The sequence below is a fragment of the Microtus ochrogaster genome, chromosome 2, assembly GCF_000317375.1.
Source record: "Microtus ochrogaster isolate Prairie Vole_2 chromosome 2, MicOch1.0, whole genome shotgun sequence".
NCBI lineage: Eukaryota > Metazoa > Chordata > Mammalia > Rodentia > Cricetidae > Microtus > Microtus ochrogaster.
Window position 1 is genome coordinate 19,088,375 of NC_022010.1, and position 12,834 is coordinate 19,101,208.

The 12,834-nt window shown below is 49.0% G+C and overlaps 1 protein-coding gene across 6 annotated transcripts in view; it reads right to left on the reverse strand.

Annotated features, from left to right (window-relative positions):
* Stx2 (syntaxin 2) overlaps positions 1 to 11,869 on the reverse strand; it is a 49,291-nt gene extending 37,422 nt beyond the window's left edge. For all 6 annotated transcript variants that reach the window (XM_026787429.1, XM_026787432.1, XM_005344529.3 and 3 more), the window contains exons 1-2: positions 11,694 to 11,869; positions 1,867 to 1,944 (exon numbers count right to left, since the gene is read on the reverse strand). In XM_026787429.1, the coding sequence (XP_026643230.1) occupies positions 1,867 to 1,944; positions 11,694 to 11,723 (108 nt within the window). In that variant the 5' untranslated portion in view covers positions 11,724 to 11,869. The remainder of the gene's footprint in view (positions 1 to 1,866; positions 1,945 to 11,693) is intronic.
* Between the last annotated feature and the right edge of the window lie 965 nt (positions 11,870 to 12,834).

Here is a 12,834-nt window from a genome sequence, read left to right on the forward strand (position 1 = left end):
GAGGAGGAGCAGGAGGAGGAGGAGGAGGAGAAGAAGAAGAAGAACAACAACAACAACAACAACAAGGAGAAGAAAGATTGCTAGTCATATTGGTTTAATAAAAAATACTGACTGGCCAGTAGCCAGGCAGGAAATATAGGCGGGGCAACCAGACTAGGAGAATTCTAGGAAAAGGAAAGGCTCAGTCTGCAGTCACCACACAGACACAGAAAAAGCAAGATGAAAATCCTACACTGAGAAAAGGTACTAAACCACATGGCTAAATACAGACAAGAATTATGGGTTAATTTAAGCTGTAAGAGCTAGTTAATAATAAACCTGAACTAATAGGCCAAACAGTTTGTAATTAATATAAGCCTCTGTGTGTTTTGTTGGGACTGAATAGCTGCAGAACTAGGAAGAACAGAAACTTCCACCTACAAGCCTGGTCTACAGAGAGAGTTCCAGGACGGCCAAGACTGTTACACAGAGAAACCCTGTCTTAGAGGGAAAAAAAAAAAGAGAAAGGTAGCCGGGCGGTGGTGGCGGCGCATGCCTTTAATCCCAGCACTCGGGAGGCAGAGGCAGGAGGATCTCTGTGAGTTCGAGGCCAGCCTGGTCTACAAGAGCTAGTGCCAGGACAGGCTCCAAAGCTACAGAGAAACCCTGTCTCGAAAAACTTTAAAAAAAAGAAAGAAAGAAAGAAAGGAAGGAAGGAAGAAAGGAAGAAAGAAAGAAAGAAAGAAAGAAAGAAAGAAAGAAAGAAAGAAAGGAAGGTAAATGGGATAATTTAAGTTAAGAAAAGCTGGCTAGAAACAAGCCAAGCTAAGACTGGGCATTCATAAAAAAAAAAAAAAAAAAAAACAAAAAAAAAACAAAACAATAAGACTCTATGTGATTCATTTGGGAGCTGAGTGGTGGGCCCCAAAAAGAACAAAGAATTAAAAAAAAGGTCTCAGAGTACAAGTACCCTGCTCCACTTGTGGTCAACTACAACAACAAAAGTCGCCCCAGACATTGAGTTCAAAAAGCCAGAATTCTTGCTTCCAAGGAACCAAAGAGCCTGGGTTCCTAAGAAGTCACAAGTCATGTGGTGAGACCCTTTAAAAAGCCACTCCAGAGATATGGTTGGCTTCCCAAAGAAGGAAGTACTGCTTGGGACACTGCAGCTCCGAGTCACAGAAAGAGAGTGACAGAAAGAGAGCTCTGACCCACCCACCCAGGTACACTGGTTCTATGTCCCAAAGTGCCTCCAACCCTTGTGTATATCCAGCCTTCCCTTCCAGGTTGTCTGCATGCATAGTCACTTGAATCTGTCTTGATATTAGCTGTCAATAATGCTGAAAGTCCCAAAGAACTTACACATTCCAAACAACTTTAGCCAGGTGGTTGGTGGTGCACACCTTTAATCCCAGCACTCGGGAGGCAGAGGGAAGTGCATCTCTGTGTGTTCCAGGCCAGCCTGGTCTACAAAGTGAGTTCCAAGGCAGGTCCCAAAACTACAGAGAAACCTTATCTCAAAAAAAAAAAAAAAAAAAAATCAAAGTACTATAAAAACAGTCATGTTCAGGAGGCTGAGGCAGCAGGACGGCAGGGTCAAACGTTAAATAACCTGGGCCACACAGGGAGACATTACTCAAAACTTCAAAAGTCACATAGGTCATGATTAGGACATACTGAGGACCATGTGGCTAGCTGACTTCCCTGTGGGGGTGGCATGGAATGCAGATGGCACCAGTGGCACAACCTCTTGGTACCACAGTCAGGTATAAGGTCCGCCGTTAGCCACACGCAGTTCCAGGGTACATGGGCGTCCTGTTTTGCATATGACAGCAAACACTACTATAGTAAGGTAAAGTCTGAGGCTGCACTTCATTAAATGCTTACCTGATGGAAGAAATCATCCATGAAATGGTCCTTTTCAACAACGACGACACTAGTGTCTCCATCGTCGTTTTTCCTACACTGGAATAGAAAACATTTTCAAAGTGTCAGAGGCTGAACAGCAACTCGGGACCCAAAGCACCTCAGCTGTGCACTGGGTGCCAAGAGCAGCAGAGCAGCCGCATGCCACAGCCTGCAGCCATCTAATTCTGCAGCTTCTTCATTGTGACAGGTGACACCAATGGGAGAAGAAAACAAAGGCCAGATATCCGTGCAGGCACGTTCACGTTCATCTTAACCTCAGACAGGGCCACTCACAACAGGTTCGTCCCCAAGAGCCGACGTACTGTACATACACATCACACACATACAGAGTCATCTGGGTGATTGATTCTGGGCTCTGAGCTCACTAAGCAAGTACTCAGCACTGGACTACATCACCACCCCTGTAATATGTTCATGGTCTGTAAAGATGAAAAATGCTACTGGGGGTGGAAGCTGGAGAGATGGCTCAGTGGTTAAGAGCACTGGCTGATCTTCCAGAGGACCTGGGTTCGATTCCCAGCAACCACATGGTGACTCACAACTGTCTATAACTGTTGTCCCATGGATCTGATGTATTCTTCTGGTGTGCAGTCAACATGCAAACAAAAAACCCATATACATAAAATACATAGACAAATAAATCTTTTCTTAAGCCAGGCAATGATGGTGCATACCTTTAATAATCCTAGAACTCAGGAGGCAGAGGAAAGCAGGCTAGCCTGATCTACAGAGCAAGTTCCAGGATAGCCAGGGCTACACAGAGAAACCCTGTCTCCAAAAACAAAAAACAAAACAAAAAAAACACCATTTAAAAAAAAATGGGTTTGGTGGTGCACTCCTATAATCCCAGCACTTGAGAGGTGGAAGCAGAATGATCAGAAGTTCGGGGCCAACTTCCAGATCAGAAGGTCCAGGTCGACCTCTACTATATACTGAGTTCAAGGCCAGCCTGGAAAACAGGAGACCTTATCTGAAAACAAACCAAACTGCTGACAGCACTAGCTGACTTTTGTAGAGTGCACAGTAACTTCCAAGGTATGTCAGCTGACATCCTTACTTTCTAAGAGGAGAACGACCACAATATACTGTGTTTAATAACAAACACTCTGACAAGGAAAGAGGAGTTGGGGAAGAAGAGGGTCAAGTAACACTGGAGAAGATGACAGTGACATTACAGACACAGTTAGCAACAGCCTAACACAGGATCAAAGATACAGAACCAGGCACTTCCTATGCCGGCCGGACACATGGCCTTGGATCCTGAGGGTGCTGGATGATGACGAACTATAGCCCAGCTGCTGCTGCCTTTGAGGCCTGGGGGCTTGTGTCAGCACAGGATGCTAGAGAGATGCTGGGACTGCCTGCGTAGTAACCCACCTGGAAGCCTCCCTTCTAAACAGTCAAAGCCTCTAGCAGCACAGAAAACTCTAAATTAGCTGGAAGCAGCTTTTGTCAACAGCTCTAAATGTCCCCTCCCTTTCCCCTCCCCACCCCACCCCTAGAAGCTGGTCTCTAAATCCCCCAGCTGAGCCCAGCCAGCCAGCACAGGGGAGGGACTTGCTGAGCTCTCTCCCCCAGGGCAGCCCTGTGAGTCAGCACAGGCCTGTGAGTCCAGCCTCCCAGCCTCCCTCCCTGCAGTCAAGGCTGCCAAGGCACCCTAGGAACCTACATTCACTGCCTTTACCCCACAGGCCTGACACACAGCAGTACCCCCCCCCCTTACCACCCAGGTAAACTTGTAAACAAAATCCTACTACAATTCTCAGCTAAGAAAAATCTGTGAATTTAAGAAATGTGTTAAAGGGCTAGATGCTCTTCCAGAGGTCCAGAGTTCAATTCCCAGCAATCACATGGTGGCTCACAACCATCTGTAATGAGATCTGGCGACCTCCGCTGGCGTGTGGGCATACATGGAGGCAGAATGTTGTATACATAATAAATATTTTTTTAAAAAAAAGAAAGAAAGAAATGTGTTAAAGCTGAACAGTATGGTGCACGCCTTTAATCCCAGCACTCAGGAGGCAGAGGCAAGGATCTCTGAGTTCTAGGCCAACCTGGTCTACATGGTGAATTCCAGGCCGGTCAGGGTTACGTACAGAAATGCTATTCCCCCTTCAAAAAAAAAAATGAAAGAGAAAGAGAAATGTTATGAAAGCACAACAATTCTGCCTCTCTCCGTACCACCCGTGACTCCCTAAGGCCTGATCAGCTCTTCCCACACCGTATGCACCCTCTTTACTGCTGTCTGCGTGGATAAGATGGCCGCTTAGTTAAGGCTAGGAGTGTGGCTCTAAGATAGAGACAGGAGTATGAGAGGAACCTTTGTCACCAGGGAGATGAAACCACATAGCCAGGACCAGCTTAATAAAAAAAGGGACATCACCTAAGAGGATGCCTTACATATCCATGAAACCTAGCACAGCTCCCTTTGGCTTCTCGGGGCCACACACCTGCTCCTTCGGTGTGATTTCTCCCAGAGCCCAAGGCACACTGTTGGTCAACACACTGTTCTCTCAGATGTCTGGAATGAAGGACAGTGCTGAAGTATGATGTCCCAACAGCCCTAAGCAAGGGAACCACATTTGGGACAGGGGCGCTGACATGCCCAGTTAGGATGGCTCACTCTAGAGGAGGGTGGGCTACAATCGCTGAGATAATCACAGAGCAAGGAAGACAAGAGCAAAGCACAGGTTGGCACAGGGGATCTGCATGCTTGGGAATGGAGTGTCGAAGACCAGTGTCTCAGAATCTACAAGATGCAAAGAAAAATTTCAGCCATGGCTTTTGGAGGTGCTGACATCCTGATTTTACACCTGAAGCCTCAAATGCCTTTGAGAACTGGGGCAGGAGGATCTCAAATTTGATGCCAGGAAGTCTGGCAATAATGCCACATGCCTTTAATCCCAGCACTTGGGGGGCAGAGGAAGATAGATTTTTGTGAGTTCAAGGCCAGTCTGGTCTACATAGCAAGTTCTAAGACAAACAGGGCTACACAGAGGTCCTGTCTCAAATAAAAAACAACTTGAAGCCACCCTGTACAACCAACTCAGTGAGAACCTGCTTGAAAAAGAAAAACAAAAAACTGGTGTTGGTGGGACATGCCTATAATTCCAGCACTCAGGAAGCAGAGGTAGGAAGATCCTGAGTCTGGGGCCTGACTGGGCTTCATGGTTAACTCTAAGCCAACCTGGGATATACAGTAAGGCAAAGATAATAGAAGGAAGGAAGGGAGGGGGGGAGGGAGGGAGGGATGGACGAAGGAAGAAAGGAAGGAAAGAAGGCAAGCAGGCAGGTAACAGGAGGCAGAGAGGGAGGGGAAGGAAAAGGCTGCCTGAGGGTACCACATGCTGCCCTGGGGCAATGAGCACCTCAACTACCCTATACTGATAAATCCTCTCTGAGAATGAGCTGTAACCTGAAAATGTACCCAGCGTCTCAGAGGCACATACACTGGTGGCAGCAGTTAAAGAAAGGGTGATTAGGGAATCAGGGGCACATGGAGAGACACCATTCTGCACCTCTGTGCAGGCTGCTAGGACAGAAGGTGACCATTGCCAGGGACAGGGAGAAAAACCAGACAGGAACTTCCTGGTGGTGAAGGTGTGAGCAAGGCCAAGAGGGAGGCATGCAGGGCCAGGGAGGCTAAGGAAACTGTCAGGAAGTGGGCTTATCCTGCAGCCAAGAGGCCAAGAGGAAGTCTAGTCATGGCAGATGCTCTCAGGCCACTCTGGTTAGAGCAAAAACAGGAAATAATTGGTCCACGGGAAAACCCAGAATCTCCTATACATGATCTAATCCATTCTGATTTATTAACACCCTCACTCTTCCTCCCTCAACCACGAGAATCCACAGCATACGGCCAGTTCACTTTAGTCTGTCTCTAGTGTCTCATCTAGCTCAGACCGGGCATTCTCTCTGTGCTCGTGAGACAGGCACTCTGAACGCAGAGTCTAAGCAATCCCAGGCAAGTTTCTTGAGGTTTTGTGTTAAATGAACAGTGGACCAAAGCAGGAAGCTTCTCTCGGACCATACAAGATCTGTGGATGCAAACTGTTTACCACAATTAATCTTCTTCTGCAATAAGGACTTACTACATCACCCAAGCTAACCTGGAACTCAGGACCTTCCGGCCTCAACCTCTCACTGCTACTTAAATGAGGTGGCATTTTATTTTTTGTTTTTGTTTGTTTGGAGACAGGGTTTCTCCGTGTAACTTTGAAGCCTGTCCTGGAACTAGCTCTTGTAGACCAGGCTGTCCTCGAACTAACAGAGATCTGCCTGCCTCTGCCTTCCGAGTGCTGGGATTAAAGGCATGAGCCATCACCGCCTGGCCAAATGAGGCAATTTTTTAATCTTTCACAGGTGATCACCACGAACACCTTTTCCTCAGGCAGATGTATAAACAGCTAATGAGGAACCTTTCTGCGAAACCTCAAACTCTGGGTCACTGTGGCCATTGCAGTTTAGCCATTTTAAACAAAAAATTAAACACTAGATCTCATTTGTGAAAAAGCCGCATTTGGATATATGATGTGAAGAGGCAGGCAACCCATTCCAAACTACTTGAAAATTTCAAGAATGTATTTTTAACTAAACAACAATTAAACTTATCTGGTAAGTAGCCCTTTTTGTTTGTCTTTTGAAACAGGGGATCATGTAGCCCAGGCCGGAAGCTGTGAACTCAGGATGCCTTAAATTTCTGACCCTTCTGCTTCCACCTCCCAAATGTTCCAATTACAGCTGCCCGATTCGGATGCTCTTGCCTGTGGCAGGAGACTGAGGCAGGAGGCTTGCTAGGAGGTCAAGGTTGGTTGAGGCTACATACTAAGTCCAAGCTGGCCTGGGCTGCAGTATGAGACCATTCCCCAAACCTCCTCAACCAAAAGGAAAACAAACACGTTACTTTAAACATGCCAAATTCAAGTCAGATAATTTTAAACTAGAGATATTAAAGAGAAAGTGGCTTTTTCTAACTTCCCGAAAATGGAGAATCTAGTAGGTTATCAACAGTGTAAGCCCTGGCACTTGCCTCCCCGTTCCAGAGGTTCCTGTGTTAGATACACACCTCTCTCTGAGAGGCAGAAAGAGAGCTGTCACACAAGAAAACCAAAGTATAGAGAGGTCTGGATATAAATTACTTGGGCAGAGGATGGGGCTCAGTGGAAGACACTGGCTGCACGGCCATAAAGCCCTGACTTCTGTCCTCAGCACAGGAGGAAACAACTGAGGTTCACCACTCATTGGCCCGAGCTCCATGGTGGAAGCTTCCACTCTGCTGCTAACTGCTCGGTCCGTGTATGGAAATGGTAGGGAACTGGACTTGATAAGGTCACTTCCAGGTCCGAAATCCTACAAGAAAACCAAGTAACATACTCGTTGTGTATAACAGACACAGGCAATGTGTACAGAGAAGCATACACCCTAGTGTATGTATATAGGAAAGCCGGGCAACATCCTTAGCTGTCATTCCTCAGGCACTGTCCTCCTTGACTTTTAAGACAGGGTTTCTCACTGCCCTGAACTCCAGTGAACCCCAGGAAGCTATTTCCACCTCCCCAGAGTTAGAATTAAAGTATGTACCAAGGTGCCTTTTAAAATGTGGGTCTGGGGCTGGAGAGATGGCTCAGCAGTTAAGAGCACTGACTATTCTAGAGGTGCTGAGTTCAATTCCCAGCCACCACATGGTGGTTCACAACTGTCTGTAATGAAATCTGGTGCCCTCTTCTGGCCTACAGGCATACATGCAGAGAGCACAAGGTATACATAATATATAATCTTTAAGAAAAGATAAAATAAAATGTAGGTCTGAGAATTGACCCCATTGTCCTCACGCTTGCAAGGCAAGCAGCTGAACACCTAAGCCATCTCCCCAGCCCACTGATTCACATATCCTCCCTATTTCTGAAAATCCTGGAATAAAGGACTTCCTGGGGCCAGTGAGATGGCTCAGTGGGTCAGTGTGCCTACCACCGAGCCTGACAACCTCAGTGTGGCTAAAGACTCAAATGGTGGAGACAGAAACAACTCCAAGTATGCGCTCAAATAAATATATCACATCATGTTTATGTATTTGTTTTTAAAATGACTTGAGTTTCATTTAGAAAAAAAACAATCAATGAATTAGGTTTGGGATTAGGACAGAACTCCCACCATCTTCTGAGATGGCCCTCAGCATACTTTGCCACTTCTTACTACGCATTTATTTATACGGAGTGGCTTTGGGGCACTGACAATTATAAAATCAAGATAGCAACACTGTGCTCTAAATTCTGTAGTATCAAATATTGAGCCAAGATTTACTTCTTTAAGTAAAACAAACACATCCATCTCATCTGCTGTCATCCTTGACAAATGAGAAATGATAAACCCTGAGCGATTGTTTAAAATTAACATCTATGATTTATCATCACCAGTTAGGCTCCATTTGTACAACTATTTTACAGATGTCCATACGCAGGATCATGTAAAAATTTCTCAAGTGAAAAGGGGTCACTAGTGGAAATGTTTAAGAAACCAAGTCTTTGGGCAGTGGGCCTGAGACCCTGCTCCAAAGGCTGCAACCATTTGAAGAGCAGAAGCTGTGTTTTTGCTGCAAAGTCAAGCCAGCCACGACCAGCAGAAATCATTCATTTACTTTCAAGAAAGAAGTCCAGCCGGGTGGTGGTGGTGCACGCCTTTAATCCCAGCACTCGGGAGGCAGAGGCAGGCGGATCTCTGGGAGTTCGAGGCCAGCCTGGTCTACAAGAGCTAGTACCGGGACAGGCACCAAATCTACAGAGAAACCCTGTCTCAAAAAAAAAAAAAAAAAAAAAAGAAGTCCAGCTGATTCTGGTGACCTCGACAGTCTCAACGCTTGCCCACTGTATCATCACCACCTCCACTTTCACAGTGACCACCACATTTATAGTGGTAGCAACTTTACACAATGAAAAGCATGAAGTCAAGTCACTTTGAATACAATCCAGCCCTGAAAAGACTGATTGACACTTCATGTGTAGCAGTATAGATAGAACTAGAAGCTGGTTACAGTGAATGACGTTAGACAAAGGGGACTACTCCTTGGGGCCCGGAAAAATAATACACACAGCTCAAGCACTGTTAAGTTAGCATTAGAGACAATGACAGGCTCTTAAGGTTTTATCATAAGCATTCTTTTTAATGTTCATCTTCCTGTTAGCAAGCAAAGACACTGGCAGATGAGGTAATTGACTCTCTTGTTGCCCCAGCTGCTCTAAGCAAAAGGCCTGACTGTCAGTCAAACAGCCATCTGGGCTACCCCTAGGGCAGCACCAGCCATGTTGAACATTGCGTGCTTTGAGGAACCTACACAATGCCTATGGCTGACTGCTCCAGCTCCTAGGGGCACTGCCTCTGTCAGGGTTTTCAGTCTGCACTGGATTTCTTGCTATCACAAGCCTTTGTGAACTCTGGATGACCCTGTAGCCATTCGCCCCTAAATCAGAGGGCAGTTGCCAAAGAGGTAATGCTGGAATTGGTGCAAATCCAAACCTTCATTTGCAAAGGAGGTCTGTGATTGGTACACACTTTTGCCGTCTTTACAACCAGGTTGTCCAGCTCATTCAGTGTTCATTGGGTGAGTGGGCTGTGCTGGCCCTGACCCATGCAAGCTTCTTTGGGGTGGTCTTGCCCCACCTACTTCTACTGGGGCAGGAGGGACTGGGAGGATGTAAAGGGGCCGAGGCAGCAGCTCTGGACAGCGGAGCCGACAGCCTGAAGCACACTGAGTCAGAGCAGCTGTATGGGAGGAAAGGCAAGACCAGGGTCAACAGGGGCAGAAGCAGAAGCAGCAAAAGTAGCAGTGACTGCACACTGGGAAGCAGCTCAGCAGTTCTAGGGCGTGACAGGAAGGAGCAGTGAAGCGGCAGAGCTGAGGCCAGAGGCACGCAGAAGCCTTTGAGGGCCAGGGAAGAGTTCCAGAGGGCTGTCAGGTCTTTAGGACCAAGGGTCTCAGGCCTCAGTGGAGACAGTTCTAACAGTTGTTAAGGTCTCAGGAATCTCCACCGGGCAAGCACACTTGCTCAGGGTCCATCCCTGGCATGTCCCCCATCCCCCTGGCCGTGCCTAGAGCCATGACACTAGAGGGCACCACCTGCTGTTGCTCCTCAGAGCTGTCAACAAAATCTGCCAGAGTCCAGCACTGGAAGCAATTTCTCTCCCTTCCCAGGTTTCTACCTGGATCCAGCAAAAGACGCCCCCTGGGGTGAGGGTCACAAAGCCAATCAGCACAGAAACACAAGCGCTGGTGTGTGCAGATGTTCAAAAAGCTGCTCTCCAGGAGTAGAAAACAGAATGGTTCCGGGGTCTGGGAAGGGTACCAGGGAACAGTGTAGACAGGGGGCTCTGGGGTCAAGCTGGAGAGCGAAAATGCCTTCCAACACTCTGCACTGCAGTGGGTGACTACGGTCAATGCCTGCAAGTAGCTACTGAGGAGGGTCTTGAGGTCCTCAGCCCAAAGAAATGATAAGCACCTGAGATGGTATGATCAGTCACCCTGACTGCATACATGTCTTGAATGTCCCATTACACCCCAAAAGAGGGTACAACGACTGTGTGCATTGCAGATGTAGACATATACTGTAAGCCCCCACCCCCTTTTCCCCTTTAAAAGCTCAGCCTTTCTCTTGCTGCAATGCTCACTAGTGACTAAAGCCCTGGGTTAAAACGTAAACACATTTCTGGTCCCCAGTGCACTGGAGAAATACCTAACACAGCTGTGGGTGGTGTTGACCGCACCAGGCGCTTAGCCCTGAGCTTCAAGTTTGTGTGGAGTGACTGGACCCTTGGTACAGCCTTCTGTATCAGTCCGTGAAACAAGGCTGTGGGAAAAGGGACCCCTACAGGGTGGGGCAGACAGTTGGAGACGTTGCGATAAGAACCTTGCAAAAAGACCAGGCAGGCAGTGCCATTCTGAGTCCCAAGAAGGCATCAAACATCAGTCCAGACCAGGAGGTTCAAGCACAGCCCTTGCTCCTGAACCACACTCTCACCCACTGAAATCAGTCATCAGCGGCCAAAAGGATCCTGACCCAAACATCAGTCCACATCAGCCAGGGGTATAGTGTCAAGGCAGGCAGAAAAAAGGCACCCCCGGACACCTACCGGAACCTGTGTCCCAGACTAGAGTGCTGCAGCCAGCACAGGCTCTGGACCTCTCCCATTGCCCACGCCCGGAGTCCCAACAACCTGAGTCCCTTGGTACCCAGGGAACCCCAGGAGTCTTGCCCCAGGCACCCATGGAGATGTCATCCCAGGAACCCTCCTGATACCCTATCCTAATACCCTTGAAGACCCAGGAACCCTAGAGTCCTTCCCGAGAACCTGCTCAGAAACACTGCTTAGATCTACGAGTGTATCCTGTGACTCTTGGATACCCTCGAGCCCAATCCCAGGAACCCTGCTCCAAGGCCGCTTGGGTCCTTCCCGAAAACTACTCCCTGCCACCCCTGGAGACCCGGGTGTCTCTGGAGGCCACACGACACCTGGAACCCTCTTATTAGACCCCTCCGAGAGACACTGACCAGTTCCCTCCCGGGGTGTTCTTCCTCAGAGCTCTCTTCCCTGGTCCCCCTCTCCAGGCCCCCCTCCTGGGTTCCCCTCCCGACCCCCCCACACACAGTCAGGCTCCTCCTAGGGTCCTGTTCCTAGACTCCTCTTCGTGAGTTCCTCCCCCATCATCCCTCTCCCCGGATCCCTCCTGGGGTCTTTGCCCCGAACCCTTAGCACCCCGCCCGCCGGCCCAGACCGCTATCCGGTGCGCCGCTCACCGCCGTGAGGTCGGGCAGCCGGTCCCGCATCCCCACCGGCCAGCAGGGCGAGGCGCCCGACTCTCAGCTGCCCGGCCGCACACTCTCGGGTGGCCGCGTCGCCGCCTCTGCCCGCCGGGGTCCTGGCCCCGCGCCGCAGCCCTCCCTCGGGCAGGCGCTACCACGGCAACCGCGCCCGCGCTCTCTGCGCTTGCGCCTGCCCCACCCCCTCCCGCGGGACCCCGGGCGCTTGGACGAGTCGTCGCGGGCCGGGGGGGGGGGGGGCGTGGCCCCATCCGGGGGCGGGGCTTGGCCTAAGTCCTCGGGCTGCGTGGTTAGACTGTTTAACACGCAGTCTGCCCTCGTTGTTTCCTGAACTTTCGCTCGTTTTGTTTATTAAAAAACTCAAGAGCTGGAGCTGTAGAACAGTGGCTAGCCCTTGCCTACTATGCCCTAGATTTATACCGAACAGCGAAAAAACAAAATTCTAAATTCACCATTACAGCACACAAATTGATAGCAACCACCTGTCACCCACTATGACCCTGAGAGCGCCACACCTGGGTCCTCAGACAACACCGGCAGGTTCCTCCCTTGATGCAGTTCTGGTGGGAGAATCAAGCAAAGCAGCTACTTTTCTGGTCGCTGTAGCAGTGTACCCATCAAATGCCACGTAAGGGAGAAAGGATTTGTTTTGGCTCTTGATTTGAGGGACTAAAGTCCATTATGCCAGGAAAGGCATGACCGCAGACAGCCCGTGTTGGTGGGGGTATTAACCCAGTCCCCTCATAGTTTGGAGGCATAGAGGACAGTGACAGGAATGACAGGAACTGGTCCTGACGGTAGCCCTCAAGGCTGGCTCGTCAGCCACTCACTTTCTCCAGCTAAGCCACACCTCCTAAAAGTTCCACAACTTCCCAAAAGAGTGCCAACCGGCTGAGAGTGTTCAAACAAGTATTCAAACGCACTATCCTGTGGAAGACATTTCACATTCAAACGACACAGTAGGGGGGCGGCAGATCAACAGCTGCAAAGGGGCGAGCATAGGGTGGAGTGCAGGGGCGACCACAGAGCAAGCTTCCCATGTCCCTCCTGTGGTGCCAACACTCCAGAGATGGCAGGGTATTGATTGTCAATCCAACAGGATCTACCATCTGCCAAG